This window comes from Gymnoscopelus braueri (assembly GCF_963280865.1).
Source record: "Gymnoscopelus braueri genome assembly, chromosome: 21".
Lineage (NCBI taxonomy): Eukaryota > Metazoa > Chordata > Actinopteri > Myctophiformes > Myctophidae > Gymnoscopelus > Gymnoscopelus braueri.
The window spans coordinates 25727140-25750099 of record NC_137623.1 but is presented as its reverse complement, the minus strand read 5'-3'; the positions used below and the strand labels follow the sequence as shown (position 1 = coordinate 25750099).

The window sequence follows — 22960 nt, the reverse complement described above, 5'->3', positions numbered from 1 at the left end:
CAGTTACTGGACACATGACGTGACCAGAAGATATTAGACATGGTAAAGAACAGAACATAGTAGGAAAACAACAGATGCATCTTGTATCATTTTGCACATGGTGTCAATCTATCTGATCAAGTGTATCAGTATGTGCTTATGCAAATGAGAGTGAATCATCAAATGCATTTACTGGGTCGATAGTAGGTGCCGTGACCCGGACCGTGTTTCCCAGTGAGGTGGATATCTGATAGAAAGATAGACCTTTATTGATCCCGTGGGGAGAATTCAGTCACCAGAGGCAGCACAACAGTTAGAGTACAGATACAGAGTAAAATAGAAAAAAGAAAAAAAAAAGTACTTTAGATAGTGACCCAATAGCTAAAGGAGTCCAAAAAGTTGAAACTATACAAAATAAATAAAACTATACAAAACTATACATCAAAAACACTATCAGCAATAAATGACTATGAGTAACTAACTAATGAGTATGCGACAGTATACTCCTGATACATGTACTGCATCGTGCACTGTGCGGAAACAGTAATAATAATATTGGTAAATAGGGGCTCTGGCTCCCCAGGCGGGCTCACCACTCAGCTATGGCCACCTCAAGTACACATAATCGCAGTGTCATAACGGTATCCTGCACTAGGCAGAAACAAAATCACAAATTCACAGTATCATTACAGTAAAATACACTGATATATCCATACAGTGTCAACAGTACAATAACCACACCCTACAGTGCTACTGAGGAATAGAATACACTGAGGACAGTATCTGTGCAGTATGGTTTTACAAACCAAACACAGGATTATTATGTTATTACCCAAAGTCCCATGGACCTTGCATGGCAGGTCGCGTCCTCAGTTAGGCCATGATAGCTTCCAGCTTCCTCACTGCTCTCACCTTCACCACCTCTTCCACCCCATCCAATTTAACAGTGATGTTGGAGCCAGCCTTCTTCACCAGTCTGTTCAGATTACTGTTTGTGTCCCTAACACTGTTGTGTCAAAGGTCAAAGGAGGGGGGGGCCTCTGCCTGACCAAAAGCCTAATATCTAACATTGATTACATTTTAGCTTCCACTTGTATTGTGGCAAATAAGGGAAGTCTGAAGTCTTGAGTTACTGTGTGTGTAATCACAATAAATAAAACATTAATTGACTGTTTCTTGTATTTTACATGCTATTTAGGCCATGCTGTAGTGTAGGCTACATAAATAACATGTCCTAGAGTCGGTCTATCAATGCCCCAGCTCTAGGCCTGTTAAAATACTGGGTAACAATAAAGTGTAACTGAGTGCATAAAGTTTCTATTGAATGTGACAACCTCTTTGTCCACAAGGTGTCAATAAGAAATCATTTATCTGCAGAACTGAGACCTGCTTAGATAAAGGCAATGTTCAGTGATCAATAATGACTATCTATATATTATATACAGTTGTGAATAAAAGGCGCTTCAAATTAACTTTATTGGCATGAGAAAACATACGTTTTACATGGCCAAAGCAAGTGTCCAAATAAAAACCGTGGTGTAAAGTACTGTACTTAAGTACAGTTTTGAGGTATTGTTACTTTACTGGAGTATTTCCAATTTTCATAAAATTGAAAATAAAAATAGTTATACTTCTACTCCACTACATCTCAGAGGCAAATATTGTACTTTTACTCCACTACAATTATTTGAAAACTTTAGTTACCAGTTACTTTGTAGATTTAAAAAAAAATCAAAGTAAATTTTGAATTCCGGACTTTCACTTGTAACCGAGTATTTCTACATTGCAGTATTGATACTTTTACTTAAGTAAAATATGTGAATACTTTTTCCTCCACTGAATAAAAACACTTAAAAACAAGGCTATACAGACAGAGTATACACTAGCAACGTGTAAACTACATTGCAGCTTGGAACACCCCGCCCCCTAGCCCCCTCTTCTTCTCTACTTCACCGCGCGAGGGGGGTGTGTCGCGTGCCAAAAAAATAATAAATAAAAGAACAGATCTGCAAGCCTACAACGCGTCGCATCGCGACGCGTTGTCAGCTTGCAGATCTGCTCTTTTTTGGCACGCGTCACCGGCTCGACCAATCAGACGCGAGGCCGCCTGCGCAGATTCAAACCCGCCTCTGCGAGGAGGCTGGGCGCGAGAATCGGCGGGATGGACGAAAAATCATGAATGCCAAGGAGAGGCACAGCCAGACAAGCGGGACAGTAGCGCTGCAGCCTGGACGTATATCTTTACATGGCGAGAGAAATATAATATGTCACCTTCTTCTATACATAAGAAAGACCGGCCGTCGGTGAGATAATATTTAATATTAGGGAAACGAAGAAGAGCATTCATATAAGACACGCGTTTGACTCGGAAGTATGTTGTTATTACGTTTGACACAGTACTTGCCAGAAAGAACACCATGTTATTGTGGACTGTAAGGCTTAAGCTACTGCTGTTGCTGCCTCATGGTGCATTTCAGGAATTAAAATTGAGGAAATGAGTGGCTGACACAGCGAGGTCTGCGTGGAAAACGACAAAACGACACCTTTCTTGTTGTGTTTGTATGGAAATCTAAGAGAAGTGTGTCACCTCGATCCGATCATATTCTTTTTGGGAAGCTGTATAATACGATCAACTCGCTGCTGCAGCTCTCATGGACAACGTGAAGTCATCATCACGCAGGTGGGACTAAGATAGGGATGCTTCTTCTTTATGTGGCTTGTTGTTGTACATCTGTTTACAGTATTCTTCTTCAGTGCATTCCTTTTTTGTTAAATGTTGAAAATAGCTCGTGATTATTACCTTAATAACGTGATCGTCCAGTGATGTAAAGTAACTAAGCACATTGTACTAAAGTACTGTCCTTAAAGGGGAAGACCACCCATTTTCAATATTTAACTATGTCATTAATATAGCATAAAGGAGTTGTGTGGAAATAAGAAAAAATTTAAATGTTAAAAATTTTAAATGTTAAACCCAAATTGATTTTGGGTTTAACATTGCAAATTACACCATGATGAGTCATCACGGTGTAATTTGCAATGTTAAACCCAAAATCAATCCTCCAGTTCAACGCAACACAGAAAGGGGGGAACTTTTTTCTTATTTCCACACAACTCCTTTATGCTATATTAATGACATAGTTAAATATTGAAAATGGGTGGTCTTCCCCTTTAAGTACAGTACAGTTTGGAGGTGTTTTTTTTACTTTACTGGAGTATGTCCAATTTGCAATGCTTTTACTTCTACTCCACTACATCTCAGAGCAAAATATTGTACTTTTACTTCACTACAAGTTACTAGTTGTTAGTTGTTAGTTACTAATTACTTTGTTATTACAAAACCACTTCAACTCTATATATATTTCGGTGGTACAAGCTCACAATGCGTCGCGATGACGCATTGTGAGCTTGTAGATCTGATATTTTCAAAATATATTTTTTAATACATTTTGAACTTGTGAAATGGGACATTCTGCACAATGAGTACTTTTACTTTTGGTACTTTAAGCATATTTTGACACCAATACTTTTGTACGTTTACTCAAGCACATTTTGAATACAGGACATTTACTTGCAACAGAGTATTTCTACATGGTGGTATTGATACTTTTACTTAAGTAAAACATTTCAGTACTTCTCCCACCACTGTGATCATCTGAAATGAAAGTGTGAGTGTGTGGCGTGGTGTCTCTGATATCTCATATTTTGCATGTGTGCACCTGCTACTCTTATCATAAGGACCACATGTGTACCTAAATGGCTGCTTGTGAACTGTGTGACAGAATATCAAGGAGGATGAATGCTCAAATATCATTATTTCAGGCCAGTTCTATCTAAAATAAATGTAGTGTTGCTTTGTTTGTTCTATTAAACCTCGCACACAAAATAAATAAGTCTTTACTTACAAAAGTGGACCATATATGATCAAAAACAGCGGGAATAGCTTCTAGGAAAGTACATGAATGATTAATTTCCACTCCTTTTGCATGGGTGGATTATGCAACCCCACTGCAGCATCCTTGGTGATTCATTACTTGAAAGTGAAAGAGTATATACTGTAAGTTTATAATGTTTGCTGTGGCTATCTTAATCTCTAAGCTAGTGCTCAGTGTTCTTTCTATTTTTTTTTGCAAATTACCCGAGTGTCACCAGATTGTTTTTGCAATAGATAAATAACTAAATAAAATGTTAGTGTAAAGAAAAAAATACCTGCATAGAAGATTCATTTAATTGATTTTGCCTAGTAAATTACCAGGGTCAATTCAAAGGCAGCTGCTAAGGTGCATAACATTGAGGAAGATTTGCATGTGAATGGCTAAATTAAGTATTGATTTATAGTGTGATTGGTCCATAAACATGGCGGTGACGTAATTTCAGCTTGAATGAGCAGTTCAGAGGCGCGTGTCCCCCCACCCCCTTTGTGTTTCCATCTGGGGTGCGAGGTTGAGGGGCGCCTTGTCCCCCACAATTAGACACAAGCTCAAGGTTGCACCTGGTAAAACACTAGAATATGTTATCTTTTTGCCCATATCGTCTCCATTCTACCAACCAATTGATGAGGATCTTCTCCAGCAGTAGTGGTGGATTGTGTCTGTGCACATTTGAGGAAGTTATCCATCCTATGAAATACTGTAAACTATTGGTTTTACAGTGGCAACATAATATGTATGAATTAATGAACCATTGTAAAGCGCTTTGAGTAAGTTTGAGTACTTAGAAAAGCGCCATAAAAATGCAATTCATTATTATAATATAATTTATTTTATTATTAAACTTATGTAGCCTAATTTAGACTAGTAATACTATCATTTTAGAGTAATATTGTATAGATGTAACAGCAATGCATGCCGGCGTGTTAAAATTAAATGAATAATTACATATAGACATAGAAACTCCCATGAAACTTAGTTCCCACAGTTTTTCAAAACTTCAGCAACCTGGACGGTTAGTTTTTTTTTGCCATTTTCCTGACCACACCCCAGCGTACCTCCTCCGAAGACTCCTTGCTGCATAGCCTACACACACACACACACACACACACACACACACACACACACACACACACACACACACACACACACACACACACACACACACACACACACACACACACACACACACACACACACACACACACTCATTTACTTCCAGAGGAGAAAGAGCCTGTTGATGTGGGAACACCTTATACCCCTCCTCCTGGTTCAGCCTGATAGGTCCACACTCACTTCCATCTTTCTCTTTGCTCTACTGAGGGAATTAGGCTGTGCTGAAATTCAATTGCCATGTTCAGGTCAACACACTGAAGCAGCCCTTTCTCCCATGTTTAGAAGACCTGAGGGAAAGCCTATTTTCCCTACTTTGTGTGTGTGCGTGCGTGCATGTGTGTGTGTGGTAGTACAGTTTTGCTCTGTGGTACCCATGCCATGGTAACTGTCTTAATTTTTGCGCTGTCAAGGTCTTGTACAGACACTAATGCAAGCCTAATTTAAATTTTGTTGTACGACCATGTCGCCACTCGCTTGCCAAACATAACTGATTTTCAAGTGAAAAGTACGGCTTGAAGCCATGAAGGAAGTGTTGCCCAGCAACAACTTTTATATGGATTTGGAAACAGGGCCTGACTTGAATTTGTTCAGGAGTAATTATGTCATTTTTGTGGTCAAGAATTCAGGGGCTGACACAGAGAAACGTCTGAGTAGAGAAGCAGATGTTGATTATGCTGGCGGATCTATACGTTTTTTTTTTTTTTTTTTTTTTTCACACTTTCAGAAAAGGTCAACATTGGTCTACCATTAAAACCAGTAATGTGTGGTCTAAAAAGAACCCCTATGTGACATCATAATTTGATCTGTGGTGGATAAGGCTGATGTAATTAGGGTTAGGAATGTTCTTTTTGATGATTTGATGCACTCGACTGGAATCTTGTTTCCAACACCCCCCATCAAATTTTACATTGGTGTTCATATTATTCTTCTATATTTTCTAATCACGACAGAAATATATTGTGTGAGTGTTTTGTCAAAGTGTGGTGTGTAGCTTAAATGCGATAATCTCTCAGCTGTTTCTGTTTTAGCATGCTGTATTGTCAGATGATGTCTCAGCCAATTCAGCTGTTTAGTCCTTTCTATTGTCTAATAGGCTTTGGTATCTTAAGTATCATTTTGTTGTGTTGGTTAACTATCCAAAGACAGCTGCTATATTCAGCGTTCAGCTGTACTCGTGAAACAGACCACAAGCTTGAGGCACAAGACTATTTTTGGGAGCATTACAGTCAGACACAACAAGCCAACCAATATGTCAGAGCAGCATGATGTAAGAAGTATCTGAATCAATGCATTGAATGTGATTAACTACTGAAAACAAATCCTGCTCAACAGGCCTGCAGCCTGTGAAGGAACACCATAAAAGGAGCTAATTTAACTATGTTCTATGTACCAATTTAATACACTGCTTTTCAAGAAGAGTTTTACTGGGCATTAAAAGCAAAGAGTTGGTTCACAAAAAGTGGACTGAAATATCTTCATTTTACATTTGAAGTATGTGAGTTGAAGTATGTGAAGGTTTTTTTGGTGTTAGTATTGCATAACCAAGTACAGCTCTTTTAATAGATCTCTGCTTTTCTTTCTCTCTTCTCGCACCTCTACTGTGCATTTTCAGCGAGGATGAGGATGAAGAGCTACATTCCACAGATCCAGAGAGTAAAGAGAAGAGCAAAGACAAGAAGTCTCTGTGCAAAGTCAAATGGTCTCGGGACGAGGTAAGCTCATGAGAGCCACTGGTTGGTCTTTTGTATAGTTGCTGTGGTATATTCAGTGTATGAGATTGAGCATACATTATTTGTGTGCAGGGCAATTGCATGTTGTAGGACACTCTCAAAGGGAAAAACAACGTGGAGCTCAAATTCCAGACGCAATTGAAAAATATTTATAGGACCTAAGTCCGATGCCTTGGTGAAATCGTATTCATCACTGCTGTTACTGCTACATACAAGAAGGCTGTGAAACGTCTTCTCTAAAAGGGAAATGCAAGGGCGTTAACCTGAATGCAGATAAAGGAAGCTTCTCAGGAAGGTTGGTTTCTCAATGTCTGTCTGTCTCTCTCTGCCTGTTCTTAGGACGAAAAGCTGAAAAAGTCAGTGGAGCAGAATGGATCTGACTCCTGGAAACTGATAGCCAGCTATTTTCCAGTAAGGAGCTACAGTAATATGTTTTCATGCCTATAAGTATGCAGATCTATAAATACCGGTAGTTTTAAATCATATGATTGATTTGGCAATGTACAACAATAGCAATATCACAGAATTAACCAAATTAAAGTTACAGTATTACATTTTATTGTTTGCAAAAAAAACTTTGTATATGGTAACACACTGTGTATACTCATTTAGTAATCTGAAAAAGTTCGTAATAGTAGTCATTGATTGTGAGTCGTTGATGTTTTTCTCTGTAACATAGTGAGACCGGCACGCTGACGTATGTCTTTGCTGGTCTCATATGTTGCAGCTGCCAAGCCATTTAGAAGGCAGATCATTGACATTATCCCTAATAAGGGTGTGTTTGACAATGAGGTAAAGTCACATGGGTGTGGTGAATGGTATTCTACTCTCAGAAGGCTACAGGTGTGCTGTGGTTTGACGAGGTGTCGTTCATTCTGTCTCTCTGTCACAGGGGAGGACAGATGGACAGTGTCAGCACCGCTGGCAGAAGGTGCTCAACCCGGAGCTGGTGAAAGGACCCTGGACAAAAGAGGAGGATCAGAAGGTAAGAGGATCTGGGCGTTCCCTGTCCTGGGATGGAGGGAGTAGAGGGGAAGGCAGAAAGGAAGATGACGTAAAAAGGAAAATGATAGGGGAAGTACTAGGATGCTGTGGGGACTGGGGAGAGGATGGAGCCATTGGAGTCAAAAGAACACCGGACGAACAAATGGCACAATGTGCAATGTATCTTTCCCCCCTGGACTAGCAGAGCTCTGCACATGCTCAAGCAAGGGTTCCCGCCAACGCTTTCATTTGAGCCGTAGTTATGTAAATTCTCCAGTACCTCATGCCTAACTAATACGACTCAGACTTTCCAAGTCTTTGGTTCGGAGCCCAGTACGTTTCTGTGCCGACCGAAGGTTGATTTCTGCTCAGGCAGACAATGCATTCCTTAAATGGAACAGTGCTCTGCAGGAATGTCAAGAATGACGTTTTGATTCCACCAAGCTGTTGGCGTCACAACAACAGTAACACAGACCTGTCTGTGATACCCCAGACTGTCAACGATGACGTCACAGCATTTTTCAGCCGTGACAGAAAGAGCCAACAACTACAGCAACTCCTACAGTGGGATTCTAGTGGCAGCGGCAGTACTAGCCAGAGGAAGGGCCCTGAATGAGAGTTCTGTAAGGCCTGTTATGAATGGATCCATGTAGGGCATTTCTGCAGATTCTCACACATAAATGAAAGGAGGAAAGATACCACGATAAATATGGTTTGTTTATCAATAGGGCTGTGTAAACACTCTCAAGTGCCTGGCATCCCCATTTTAGGCATTTAATTATATGCCAAAATAGCAGACCTACAATCTCAAAAAGTGTCACATGTTGTGAGCTTGTAGATTGGATATTGTTGCTATTTCTGTGCGACGTAAAGTAAAACATAGGGCTTAAGTGGTTAATCACCACCGCTGTCTGTGATTTGCTGAACTTCCTTTTCCTGAACATTTTTGCAGGTTATTGACCTCGTGCACAAATACGGCCCCAAGCGCTGGTCCGTGATCGCTAAGCACCTCCAGGGACGGATCGGGAAGCAGTGCCGTGAACGGTGGCACAACCACCTGAACCCAGAGGTGAAGAAGTCCTCATGGACCCAGGAAGAGGATCATATCATCTATGAGGCCCACAAGCGGCTGGGAAACCGCTGGGCTGAGATCTCCAAGCTCCTGCCTGGAAGGTAATGCAGCCTCATGCCCAGCCTCTCACACACACTGCTTGCCCTATTAGACGTTTGTACTGTACTGTACATCATATCTTTTTAGTGATTAAAATGATAATAAATGTATTAAACATACCACACAAATATTTTTGTAACGGCCAATATCATCCGTCCAAACACAATATTTTATATTTTGGCCACTAAAAATGCAGGGATATTTTTCTGTTGTCTTAAAAAACTATGAATATCTACAGTATCAGTCAAGATAATCCATAATTTCAAACCACCAAAAACACAATAAAACTAAAATCATGATAAAAAACAATACAATAAAGAAGTATTTGTGTTGCTGGGATTGGATGCCGCGAACAATGTGATGTACTGTCGATTATGTCATAATGCGTGGTGCATGTGCTTTCCACGACAGGCACCACGTTTAGAAAATATACAACATACAAATGCAGAGCTGAAGCTCACAACTCGAGTGCTGTTACAGTATAGCACCATAGTCCACTCTTCAGCAATCAATTCACCAATAAAATATTGCAGGGTCTGATGAAAATTATAGTTGGTCAGTGGCATCGAATGACAACATTATTTAATCAATTGGTGCTGTAGCCTGAGAGTGGCAGACTACACCTGAGAACTAGTATTGACTATGACCCACATTCTCCTCAACAGGACTGACAACTCCATCAAGAACCACTGGAACTCCACCATGAGAAGAAAGGTAGAACATGAGGGCTACCTCCAGGAGGGCCTCCGGACCTTCGCCTCCTCTCACTGTGGGGTGAAGAGACGTCACCACAGACCCTGTCCTCCTCCACCGCCGGAAAACCTGCACTGTGACCACAGCCCCCTGTCCATGTCAGCCCCCAACCAGGTGGGTCAGCTGCTGTATACAGCATTATCAGTAGATCTCAAACATTTTCATGTCGAGGACCCCCAAATTGATATTTCTTTGGCCGCGGACTGCCGTACCCCCATTTGAAAAGATTTTGTGTAGATTCTTCAACATTTTCAAAAACAGCAGACCTATATGTTCATAACACGACACATCATGACGAGCTGTGAGCGTGTAGATTGGCCACATTTTGGAATAGCCAAAAAATTATATAGGGCTTAAATGTTTAATCAGTTTTTTAGCTGGGGACCCAATGGAACCCCCTCAAGGACCTCTGGGGGTCCCCTGATTCCACTTTTGAGGACCAATGCAGTATATGTCTTTGCATTATTTCAGATCAATAAAGTCACCCTTTTTCTGACAATATGGTCTTAAACAAGTCCTTGCTTTTCTGATATTTGTCAAAAGTATGAGGTCTGTGTGTAGTCGTCATGAGTTTATTGTAAGTGTGATGTTCTGTGTTGTAGATGCAGGGATATCCTTATGACCCTCACAATGGACACTTGATGGACAGCCTCCCAGACACCTCCTGCTTTTTATCAGTGAGTGGGAATCTGTGTGCCTTCTTCTTTACTTTTGTGTGTCTCTGTATGTTTACGCTTGCATGTGTCTGTACATAGACTGCTGGAAACGACTTGTTGTCCTAACATAAAAGAATACAACAATGTAGTAGAGCCCAACCGATATTGATTTTCACTCATCAAATACACTCATTTACGGCATTATAGCTGATATACAGTATGTAGTTGAAGTTTAAGAAATGTAGTTTACTAGTTTGTAGAATGTAGTTAAAGAAATAGATTTTTTTTCTGCGGGTACCGATATGACTATGCAATGGTACACATAAGGCTGCTTTCTTAACCCAGATTTAGACCTGGAAAGCCTATACGTTGTTATACCTTTCAATCCGGGAAAACATCTGTTATTTTAGTTTTTGCTATAGCTACATGAATTTGAACTTCTTTTTGTTCTCAGAAAAACTTTAGGTTAGGATTTAGAAGGCGTTTTTAGAATCGGCCTCAGGTCTAAATGGGTTAAACAAATATCGTCCGGACGACGTATCGGTTGTGCTCTGCTATGTAGTAAACCTTAGCGTTTCACCATTAAATCTCTGTTACATGTATTATTTGTCTTTTGATTTTCCTCTTTCTGTCCTTCTCTCGTCCCTCCGTCCCTCCTTTTTTTCTCCTCCCCTCCAACGCGTGTTTCATTTCCAGCCGCCCTGCCTGGATGACCCAGACAGAGAGCAAAGAATTAAGGAGCTTGAGTTGCTGCTTATGTCAGCAGAGAGTGAAGTCCGGCGCCAAGCGCAGTGCCGAGGCCCATGTGTAAGAGCACACTCTGCAGTGTGTTAGTTAGCATACCTGGTTAGCTTTGCGTGTGTGGTTTTCGAAGCTGGCACATGAGAGTGTGCTGTAGTACTCATTGACCATAAATTCACACGGCGGCCATGCTCCTTATGTCAATAAGGTATGAAGTAAGAGCAAAATGGCCGCCGCGTGAACACTGTCAATGTATGTACATGTGCCAGCAGCCTGATTTGCTGTAGTTGTGCTGTAGTAACTAGCTTCCCATCTCATTACTCATTCAGAATGGCCTGAAGCGTTGCTTATCAGCTTCCTCCCCTCCTCCGCCCCTCCATACCACCACAACCATTAACCTCTTCCCATTCCCCACCAGCCCCCCCCCCCCCCCCCGCCCCTCCTACATGCCCACGCTCAACATGTGCGTTATCTCAGCCAGCGGTTTGACGTGGAACCTCAGCCAGCTCTCCATTCTTTCTGTTTGTTCTGTCTTTCCCAGCACCATCTTCTCCCATCTGATGCATTCATATCTAAATCCATCGCCGCTTCTAATATCTATGTTTGATATTGTGCCAACATCAGCTGCCTGTTACAGTATCACCATTGTGTGTCCCTGGGTTTTCTTTGAATGAAGTTTCTATTGAGAAGATTTAATAAACAGCATTTGATACCTAATCATCACTGGTCATGGAGGTGGCTAACACTCAGACTCACTCCCTTTTCACTATACAGTATAGTGCACTATGTAGTCATTACGCCATTTGGTAGTGGTGTCCGAATGTACGGCCTTGGTGATAATTATTATACCCTAAAATGGTGGAATCATTTTATCCCAAAATGCATCGTACAAAGTAGGGCACAACTGATGGTCACTATCGCAAACCATACATAACATCATGCATTGCGCTGAAAGAAAAATGACTATGTTTATCTGGCATACAAAATGTGTTATTTCACCGATAAGTTGACTACATAGTCCCCTACATAGAAGTAGTGAAAGGGGTGATTTCGGACACAGCCTCAGAGTTAGAACAATATTAATTTACATTACATGATGAAATGTTAGATTAAACTCATTGAAACTTCATGGCAACTGGCATTCTTCATTTCTTTTACCTTAATACCTCAACTAGAGCTGGGCAATATGACTTGAAAGTGTTGTCAAAGTGTTTATCAACCAAATTAATTGATTACACAATGTGTACTTCTGTGCTTTATACATTTTATTAATACAAAATATAGGCTATCTGAAATTCTAGAGAGTTCAACTTATTGCCCAGCGCTAAACTCTACCGTTACAATCTAGAGATCTGCTGCCACAGCCTGCTGCAGTATCTGACCTTCATGTTGTGTCCCTCCTGCCCCTCAGAGTATGGAGCAGTACTCAGTCTGGTCAGACACCGCTTCAGACGACACCCTGACAACCAGCAGCAGCAGCCTGGAAGAGCAGGGGGAGGGGAGGCGCTTGAGGGGCCCCACAGTTCCCCAGGGGCCTCCAGGACAGCTCCACATCTCCCCCAGCAAGTTCCTGGCGGTGGAGACCAGCACCGTCCTGTCCACATTACAGAATATACCAGAGTTTGCTGAGACTATGGAGCTTATAGACTCGGTGAGTGTGTGCACTTTTGCCTATGCCTTGCCCGTTGAGTATGTCACTTGCATAAGGTACACAATAAAATACTCATTGTTACTTTAACTTAAGTGGTCGGCAAGTAAGTTTGGCCTCGGGCCAAACTTTTTCAAAGACATTAGATGGTAGGCCAGAACACAATCAATGGCTAATTTAGGACGTGGAACTTGCAACAAACAAACATATACAATAACTAGAAAAAGTGCTCCTCGGAGCACAGGTCTCCGCCAGGTCAGGTAGGTTATTGTGGGGCAGTAATGTTCGGAATTAGCCAATCAGGATGGAATATGAAAAATTGGACGGAACCATCTTGATCACTTGACTATATGTGTACCGATTTGCATGATGTTTGAATTTGTAGGAGTAATATAAAAAAGAAAAGTGTTGCAAAATTGGCCTCCTGGTGGCGCTATAATAGGGCAATGTTAAAAGGGTGGCATTTGTTCTTCAATGTAGTGCGAATGTGCGTGCAAAGTGTCACCACAATCGGACGCTGCATTCATGATTTGTGGCATTTTGTTCAAAACGGGCCACTCCTGCAAACTTTAGATGTCAATGTTAGCCAATCAGGATGGAATATGAAAATTTTAAAAGATCCATCGTGATCACATGACTATAGAGATCAAGTGTACCGATGTGCGTGAAATTTGGATAAATTCAGAAGGCTTAATATCAAAATAATTGTTTTACATAAGTCGGCCTCCTGGTGGCGCTATGAAAGGCAAATGTGAAAAATGCAGGTCAGTATTTTTTCCTTGGCCTCTAGGGAGTGTGCGTGCAAAGTTTCATGCAGATCGGTGCAGTTATAGTTAAAAACACAAATCGTCCATTTATAGCGCCACCATGAGGCTGATTTGAACATTTTCAAGTGGCATTTATTCCTCTGCCTAGTGGGAATGTGCGTGTGAAATCTCACGGAAATCGCAAGCTGCGTTCATGATTTGAGGCATTTTGTTGAAAACGGAGCAATCCTGCAAACTTTGGAAGCCAACCTTAGCCAATCAGGATGAAATATGGAAAATTGGACAGATCCGTGTTGATCACATGACTATAGAGATACTGTGTACTGATTTGCGTGATGTTTGGATAAAATCTGTAGGAGTACTGTCAAGAAATGTGTTTTGCAAAAAGCGGCCTCCTGGTGGCGCTATAAAAGGCTAATTTGAAAATTTTGGGGCAGAGGTTCTGCTCTGGCATCCAGGGAGTGTGTGTGCACAGTTTCGCTGCGATCAAGCCAACGGTGCCGGAGATTAGCTGTACACAAAATGACAGAATGACGGACACACAGACACACGGACGGACGGACACACGGACGGACACACGGACGGACGGACAGGGGGCAAAACATACTCTCTCGCCATGCCTTTCGGCCTGGCGGAGACAATAATAACTGTATTGTTATACAAGTTACTACATAAAGATGTGGTATAACAGAAAAAGCATGTGGAATCAAATGTTACAGGTGCACACAGAAATGCTTATCTAATCCTTCTTGTGCAGGCGTCATCCTTGAATGTTTCACTTAGAGGATATTTAGTGAACATTTTATCTGGAGACAGAGAGTACTCCTTTTCGAACAAGAGCTCTTTCATGGTTCAAGGTCTCTTAGAATGGAGAGAAACAATGTATCATTTGAGGCATGTGAAACACTGCTTTGGTGTGTTTTTTAAACGTGAGAGGAGATTTTCATCCAAAAGTCTCAAGAGGAAAGTTGACAGTGGAAACATAACATTCAAAGAATGGAAATAGAACTATTTGTTCATCATACCTGATTTAATCAATTCAAAGCTATTGCTGTGCATATCCTACCTGGACCGTCAGTCAGCTATTGTAAATTATTTACAAGATTACTTGTCGGGGCCAGATATTAACGCTGGCGGGCCAGTTCTGGCCCACGGGCCGCCTGTTGCCTACCACTGACTTAGAGTGTACAAATGGAAACAAATGGACCTGTAAGGTTAAAATGTCACCTGCGCTGCTGTCATTGCACCAGAGATGCAAGAGATGAGACCAGCTCCAAGCTGGAGATGAGACCAGCTCCAAGCTGGTCTTCACTTGAAGCGAAAATAGCATTGCACCCTGATCGCGCCAGACCACGCCTCATTTTAAACCCCCCACATGCAAAATCGTCTAGACAACGTGGGCAATTGCATCGTGATACTGTAGTGCTGCCAAAGCTGCCGAGGTTTATACATTTTTTTTGCACTGGCATATTTGTCCGGTTTCCACGCTAACGTCGCACTGCCGATCCGACCGATATGCCCATATTTGGAGATCCCTGATGTCATCAGTATATGCCCATATATGGGCATGCCCATATATGGCCATATCGGTTATATGTGGTGCTGATTTGTTTGCACCTGATGCCATGACGACACATTGAGGTGTTAGACAACAACACTAAATATTTGGGCGAAGCTGCATTGGGAACTCCTTATATGGTTATGGCTGAGTCAGAGTGACATGAGAGTGATGACGTGGTCCGCCCGCCGGCCAGCCGGCCGGTCCTCCCATTCGACAATTTTATGATGTTTTTGAGATGTTTGAGGTACATGTGCTTTTCACCGCCAACAACACTCACACTTTTTGTGTTTGTTTAGGATTGTTTGTTTAACTAATGGGGGATCTGAAATGTTGCCACAATGCTGACTTGATGCAGGCAGGAGCATTTGTGATTTGAAAGCCTGATTTAGACTTTGTCGTATGGCGGTGTTGCGCGCCGAAAATGGCATGCTACAAGCTCACAATGAGTCACGACGCATTGTGAGCTTGTATAATGCTATTTCTGATGTGCAACGCTGTCGTACGATGGAGCATGAATTAGGTAGAACTCCTACACCATCTCCAGCAGTGGACCATGTGTGCAGACTATGTTGCTCACTAGAGGGGACACCCAGAGACAGCACAGGCTGTGGTCTATCAAAGTTCACAGCCTAAACAACACCGAGCCAACGGAAACTAAGTGCAGTCATATCATCTTTCATTTTGATCCACTTTCATTTAGTTTTTCCCATCACAAGACTGGTTTAGAAAAGTGTGAGGTGGGAGTATTGAGGGTTAAAAAAAAAACCTGTATTTTTTAAGTGTGAAATGTATCTGTCATCTTTTTCTATTTCAATTTCAAACAACACTCTGAATGTAGATAGGTAGAAAACTTGAATATCCTCGAAGAGGGATTTGTTTTGCAGCACCCCTAGACCGTTTTCACAGATGTGTCATAAGGGGATAAGGAAAGAAAGAAAGAAAGCACTGAATAGTCAATAGTGTTGTGTGTCATTAATACTTGCTAAATGGTACACCTAAATCAAGCATATAGATCTGATTTATGGTCCTGAAAATCCATTGTAGATCTGTCTGGCTCTGCAGGACCCTGTGGCGTGGAGCGAGGTGGCTAGCTTTGAGCTGTCGGAGGCTGCGACGCCCCCCAAGCACACCCAAGAGGGATACGCAGCCCTGCTGCAAGAACGGACGATGGAGGCGTTGGGCTACACGGTCAACCCCCCATCTACCATCCCCGCCCACGAGAAACACTGTGCGCCGTTTGGACCGGGCAAGGGCAACCCTCTCACTCCCATCAACACGTCCAAGCCACCTCAGCCGTCCACTGGGAGGAGGAAGAGAAGAGAGAAGGGGGGACAGTCTCCCATGTGTGACAGGAACTACCCTTCCTTCTTAGAGAACGTCACCAACTCGCCCAAGAAAACGCCCATAAAGTCGATGCCTTTCTCCCCATCCCAGGTATATAAAAAAAAACGTTTTCATAAAAGAAGAAACTAATAATCCTCTGTTCATAATCTTCACTATTAGTTCAGTACATGGTGCTAAGTTCACCAACGCGAGTAAAACTAAATCTGAGTACTTCTTCCACTCTTACCAATGTGAGTGACTTCCTATTTGTCCCGGGTTGTTTTCCAGTTGTTCAACGTGTCAGGAGCAGAGCATCTAAGCCTGGACCACCCAGCATTCACCTCAACGCCTGTGTGTGGCCAGAAGTGTCTCCTAAACACGCCCCTTCAAAAAGAAACCACACCCAAGCAGCAGAAAGAGAATGCTGGGTAAGAAAATAATCGATAGCTGATATTTGTCACCTAGTATGCAATCTGGTAACCCATTCGGTAAAACATTTCTTTGTATTTGCCTCTGGGGGCAAAACCTTTTTTTTTTGTGTAAAACAGGAACTTGGGTTTGGCTCCTCCCTACCCTTTCTTAGTCCACTTCCTCCCGGGTGCTTCTCTGTGTATTCCTACAAACAACTACACTTCATGTTTAAGGCATTGGTGCTGACAGATTCTGCTGTTAGCTGAATCTGTCTTGAGAGATGACCTAATACGTGGCTGACTTTGTACTGTATTGATAGTTATGTTATAGCCCAGTGGTTCTTTAAGTGGGGTCCGTGGACCCCCAGGGGATTTCATTTGTACACAATCAAAGTTATGGGGTCTGTGGCCTGGGGGTGCTTGAAATAAAAAAAGTTTGAGAACCACTGTTATAGCCTATGTTATAAGATGTGTCTACGTTTAGGTCCAGGACGCCAAAGTTCCGTAGGGCCGTAATGATGCCAACTCCCAGGACACCAACACCATTCAAAAATGCTCTGGCTGCTCAGGAGAAAATGCATGGGCCACTGAAGATGGAGGTAGGTTGTAAATGCGTATTGCTTGCCACATGCATTTGTGTGCTTATAGTGTGTTTTGTATGTATGTATTTATCTTCCAAACAAAAAGTTCAAACAAGCTCAAACTCATGTGAGTAAGGCGTTACTGTCAAATTATTAATAATAATAATAATAATAATAAATTTTATTTGTAATGCGCTTTTCATTCACAAGGAATCTCAAAGTGCCACATGGTAAAACATCATCAATCATATAAAGTTATTAACTTCTGCATGTATCTTCACCATGCTTATCACAACAACTTGTCTTTGTGAACATTTGCAAACAGATTGGTTTGCACATTGTTCATAGGTCAAGTGTCTAAGCGTCTCTCCTAAGGGGCAGGAGATTTCAGCAATCTTTAATTAATGCCTTGTCTGTCTCGCTAAGGCCGAAAGTCTGAAAAGTACATTGTTCATTAAGTGTCTCATTTAACAGTCCCATAACGTAACATTCCACCGGCCACTTGTTCATTGCGTTTGTATTTTGTTTGTGTATTATCTCTGTCCTGCAGCCCCAGTCACTGGCCTTTCTAGAGGAAGATATTCGTGAAGTTCTGAAACGAGAGATTGGAGCCGATATCTTCAACAGAGCAGACTTTCAGCATGAATTTAGGACTTGGAAACATGATGTAAAATGCTTTTTAAAATATTTTAGTATTTGACATTTCAGCACAGTAAGACATTTTACCACATGGGTGGGTGGTTTTATAATATCAGGTTTTGCGTGTCTTATTTCAGATGGATGGCCCAGCCAGGAAGGTGCGCAAGTCTCTGGTGCTTGACCCCGTGGGCAAAGACTGCCTCAACGTCCAGCTCTTCCAAGAGCAGCTCAATGCAGAGGTAACTTCATGCTGAAGTCACTTTATAACACAGGCCCCCATACATCATTCATGTTTTAAATACAATACTGTACATGTGTAATTTTTCAAAGAAGACTATATGCACTGATAACTAACTGTGCCTCCATTTTTTGCAAACTTTCAGAGATTCTTGCTTCATTTCAATCATATCCATGTGTGTATGTTGTCAAAGTCAATTGTGCCACCTGTGGAATACCATGTAATGTTAGCAAAACATAGTACACAGATTGAGGTTGCACAGCTCATAAGCCACTCATCCTCTACAAAAACATTAAAGCTTGTCTGGTCATGAAAATTTCTGTTATGGTGCAAGATTTGGTATTGCTAAAATTACCTTATCGTATCGTGCGGCATCAAAGCATATTCTGTAAACAAATAAATTTATTGCAGAATTGCAGAACTACAGAACTTGATTAATTTCATTCTACATCCTTTGGTAGGAGGCAGACGAAAATCTGCTGACCAGCTCTTTTCTGATGACCCCAATCCCTGAGCGAGAGGAACGCAGCCGTCCGTTGTCCTCTGGGAGTGAGGACACTTCCATAGTTCCCTTGCATCGCCTCCCCAGCCCCAGAGGGAAGAAGACCCCAGCCACCCACGGAACACCAACACACAACCCTTCAGTACAGGTGCACAGAAGAATGCTCTTTGATGTAAACAACAGGCATGTAAAATGACTCAAAGATGAATACACATATCTTTAATTCAATATATTATAGTATGTGTTCACTGAGGTTTTTTTCTAGTCCACTGAGATATTTGACCTCACCATTTTGATCAGAAATTTATTATTATTCACCTCGGTGCACCCAGCCTGCTGAGCGTTTATAAGAACACAATTGGTCATGTTCGGGTAAGGGAAGCCAGGGCGCGTGATCTTAAGTCGCTGCGACTCCTACAGGCTGGGGTGGCTTCTGTCAGCAGGGCGTTGAACGGGAGGACGTAGTGCCTTTGCCCTACTGGCAGGTGAGCCAGTAGGGTACCATATAGCCTCGTTCCTAGCTTTAATCATCTGCGAAGAGAAAAGCCTGGTCACGACCTAAAGCAGAGAGTGTCTATAGGGGCGGGACTTCCGTCGGACGTATTTCCCCCGGAAACTATATTTTTCGACCAATCATAACAATCGTTTCGTTCACGGAAAATCTAAACAGATTTGTAAAGCGTCAGCATCATTTCCTTGGGCGGTACTTCCGCCAAACTCCGGTACTTCTGTTTAGACACTCAGCCGCCTAGGTCTTGCCCAGTGTGGGTACAATAGCAGTGCCAACACAAAAAGGTGTGGGGAGGGTTATTTGGCACAACTACTAAATTGGGGCCATTCATGTCGGGAACGATGCAAGTGTGCTGTTGTCAGAGGGATGTTTACAAGACCTCCGATCTTCATCAGTAACTGTCAATATCTGTCTCATCTGCAGGTGAAGAGTGAGTGGGAGACAGTGGTTTTTGGGAAGACGGAGGACCAGCTAATCATGACAGAGCAGGCCCGCCAGTACCTCAACCCGTACCCGTCCGTCGGCTGTACCTCGAGGGCCCTTGTGCTCTGAAGTCACCCACACACACCCACACACACTACACCTGTCCGACACAATTGCAGTGGGAGCTGCTTTGTAATTCCCGGCCTCCACTTTTTCCTCTAACAGCAGTGGTTCTCAAATCCTTTTAATTTCAAGCACCCCCGTCTTCTTCACGTCGTTCTCAGACGAGCCCTCCATCGGAGTCTCCAGTCATCCCGGTTCTCCATACATACACCTGGCCAGCTCGTTTGTGCTTCCAGCGCCACCCATTTTAGAACACCTTCAAGGAACCCTGAGGGTCCCCGGACCCCACTTTTGAGAACCACTGCTCAACAGACAATCTGTCGTAGGCAACCAAACACGATGTTATGTTTTCTTTTTATATAACGCAGAAATGCACTGCCAAGGACATAAAAAAAGGCATGGCTGCTGTTATGTTAGTTTTGGGTTTTTTTCTCTCCGTGTTTCTAGGTCACTGCCCAAGCACTTATTCTATTCATACTGTAAGTGTTTTCTAGATGACCATGTCTTTTCTGATCAATACACGCAAGCTGTTGCCCTGGCTATGTAACATTTTCTTTTGTACAGAAAGAAAGGAAGAAGATAGATATTCTGCACTAGTCGACCATGTTAAAAACAGCCCGCCCATACAGCGGGCTGTAGATTATAGACTGTTTATTACTAGCAGTGGCTGCTTCTTGAGTTTTATATTGTTAATATATTGTTGAAATGAAAAAAAAAGTTAAAAGAATGAGACATTTTATGATGTAACGCTACTTGTGTATCTCCTCCAGCTTTTTTCGTTAAACTGCCCTGTCGCTGTAGTTGCATAAAAAAATCATGTGCCTACAAAAAGTACGTTTTCAACACATGAAGAATAGAACCCATATCTTTTGCATTGAGGCACCATATATTGTTTGAAAAACAATGTTTTTTTTAAAGTTCATCAACACATGATCAGGTTAACATTTCAATTGAAGAGAACAGGAAGAATCAAAAAAGAGCCTGGAATGCAGTTATGTGGGTTTTCCATGGCGGCAGCGTTATGTTGTGGAGAATGCTTATCCCTGATGATATGAAGACTTGTGGGACGGGAATAGAAAGCGGTCAGTATTGCACTACTGAATTTGAGGCAGAGAAAGGAGAAGTGTTTTAAGGGCAAACTGGATAGCACTTGCGACGCGTATCTGTTAGTGACAGTGCCCAAGTCCTTTCCAAGGCCATAGTTTCCTCTGAGACATTGACTGAATGTATTTCATAGCATGGAATTGTGAAAGAACCTCAGAACGGAAGGGTACGTTATCTCGTTTTGTTTTTTTCTTTTCTTGTATTTATTGTTTGACAGCTACCTAAAGCTCAGATGTTAATATAAATTGGACGCCATAATCTTTCATTGAGAAGTTTACCTTATGCTGACGAGACAGCCTAAAACCTTGGCTTTGCTTGCCCCTTTTTATAAGCAGCATCTTCAGCGTCGTCCTAGGGAAGGAATGGTCAACGTTGTTAAGGCCTAATTTATGCTCCGTAGTACGACAGTGTCGCGCTTCACAAATAGCAGACCAAATAGTAGGTTGGCTATTTTCTACGCAGAACACTGTAGTGCAATTAAGTGTGAATCTGGCTTTAGTCAGATGTTTCAGTGTGTCAAAGGTTGGTACTGACCATAATGCAACAAGCGTTTGGTCGAGAAGGATTTACCATGAGCCCGAAGGCTGTAGGATGTTTTATTTATTTAATGTCTACTAATTAATATATTTATTTCTTTAAAAAAAAACATTTAAAAAAGAAATTATTGAAGAATTATATTTTCATTTTCTCTGTCAAAAATAGTATTGGGCTACCATTCAGCTCATTTTCTCCCAAGTTAGATGTCAACATGCACTGCCACATCCATTAATTTTATTTTGTTTTATCATTACTTCTAATCAGACAAAGACTCACTCTAGCAAATAACCATAATGTAGTCCTATCACTAATATTTCTTTTCTTTTACTATTGCTTTCGAATCAAAGTGTGTTCTTGTTCTCTTGGCTTTAGGTAGCAGGATTCCATCTCTGACCTCTAATCATAGGCAAATTGCACTTTTTGCTCGTCGTTGTAATTGTTGGACTGTTCATTTGTTTGTGCTGACGATATAGCTCTCATTTGTGTGTGTGCTTGTGTGTTTTGTTTGGTTTTTGTTTTTTTTTGCCGTTAGATGAATGTCTCTTAACATGTAAGGATTGAGGATACTGACACGATTAAGCTGCTTGATTTTTACAAAGTAAAAGAAAAGAAAAGGCAACAAAAAAAGTGTGCTCTAGCTACCACAGAAGGATGTTAGCTATATAGGCCTAGAACAAAGCCTTGTATGAAATGTTTTTTTATTGTGATGGCTTTGTACACAAACACTGCTAACTCTGCATGCATTTAGGCTGTGTGATACTGTTAAAACAATTAATAAAAACTGCTTTCATGTTAGCAGTTTTACAATACTGGTGTGATGAAGGCATTTCTGGACATCTTCTCAAAACAAATCCTCTCTGAAACAGTGTTTTTTATGCTTTTTATGTTATAATCAAGAGCAGTGAAGTAACACTACCGTTCTAAATGGTCCTCCCAGTGATATTGACCTCACTGGATCCAGTTATCGTCGCCTATAATCTGGATTTAGATGGGGGATTATCTAGCATTAAGCATGGGAGTGAGAAAAAGAAGGGAATCTTGTCAGTGATATCAAGTGGAAACATCAGGCAATGTATGCAGGAGGACAGTAAAGTATATTGTCGCTGTCGGGTGGAAACCTTGTATGTCCAAAACCGTTACTTTTCAGGAAATGGAAAAAACAACCTGTTTTCCAATGGATCCAATGTAGTTATTATTTAGTCTATAAGCTCTTGTCAAGACTTTTCATTGGTACAATATTATAAAAAAAAACACAGACATAAAATAGGGCATGAATTTATGAAAAAGATTGATAACATTTTGAGATGCAAGCTTTCTGCCTGACACAGTGATAATATTTGACTTAAATGACATCCTCATAAGAGCTTAATATTTGTATTTTTATCATGGTGGCTGAGATGAGTCTAACAGATTAATTTGTATTCTGTTTGTTGGTTTGACTTGTGCGTGTACATTCCATTTGTAGGTCCAAGTATGAAACATGCATTGCATGTTAACAACAGTTGGCCATGTAAAGGTTTTGAGGGAATTAAGT

At 41.5% G+C, this 22960-nt stretch overlaps 1 protein-coding gene across 3 annotated transcripts; it reads left to right on the top strand.

The window, feature by feature from the left end:
• Nucleotides 1–2182: 2182 nt before the first annotated feature.
• mybl1 (v-myb avian myeloblastosis viral oncogene homolog-like 1) lies at nucleotides 2183–22698 on the top strand. Of its 3 annotated transcripts, none has more exons than XM_080417646.1 (15): nucleotides 2183–2659; nucleotides 6637–6736; nucleotides 7094–7165; nucleotides 7647–7739; nucleotides 8691–8911; nucleotides 9575–9776; nucleotides 10265–10339; nucleotides 12471–12710; nucleotides 16098–16469; nucleotides 16647–16786; nucleotides 17253–17367; nucleotides 17900–18016; nucleotides 18126–18227; nucleotides 18688–18876; nucleotides 19663–22698. In XM_080417646.1, the coding sequence occupies exons 1-15, from the start codon at nucleotides 2631–2633 to the stop codon at nucleotides 19789–19791; spliced, it is 2196 nt and encodes a 731-aa protein (XP_080273772.1). In that variant the 5' UTR covers nucleotides 2183–2630; the 3' UTR covers nucleotides 19792–22698. The 3 variants fall into 3 exon arrangements, with proteins under 3 accessions (XP_080273772.1, XP_080273771.1, XP_080273773.1); XM_080417645.1 differs by having other exon boundaries at nucleotides 16080–16469; XM_080417647.1 differs by lacking the exons at nucleotides 2183–2659; nucleotides 6637–6736; nucleotides 7094–7165; nucleotides 7647–7739 and adding an exon at nucleotides 8383–8450 and having other exon boundaries at nucleotides 16080–16469.
• Nucleotides 22699–22960: the final 262 nt, after the last annotated feature.

Bases quoted from the DNA above. Each gene is read 5' to 3' on its own strand.
- mybl1 (XM_080417645.1), top strand. From the start codon at position 2,631: ATGGACAACGTGAAGTCATCATCACGCAG. The intron at 2,660-6,636 runs GTGGGACTAAGA...GTGCATTTTCAG, and splicing joins GTGAAGTCATCATCACGCAG to CGAGGATGAGGATGAAGAGC. The intron at 6,737-7,093 runs GTAAGCTCATGA...GCCTGTTCTTAG, and splicing joins TCAAATGGTCTCGGGACGAG to GACGAAAAGCTGAAAAAGTC.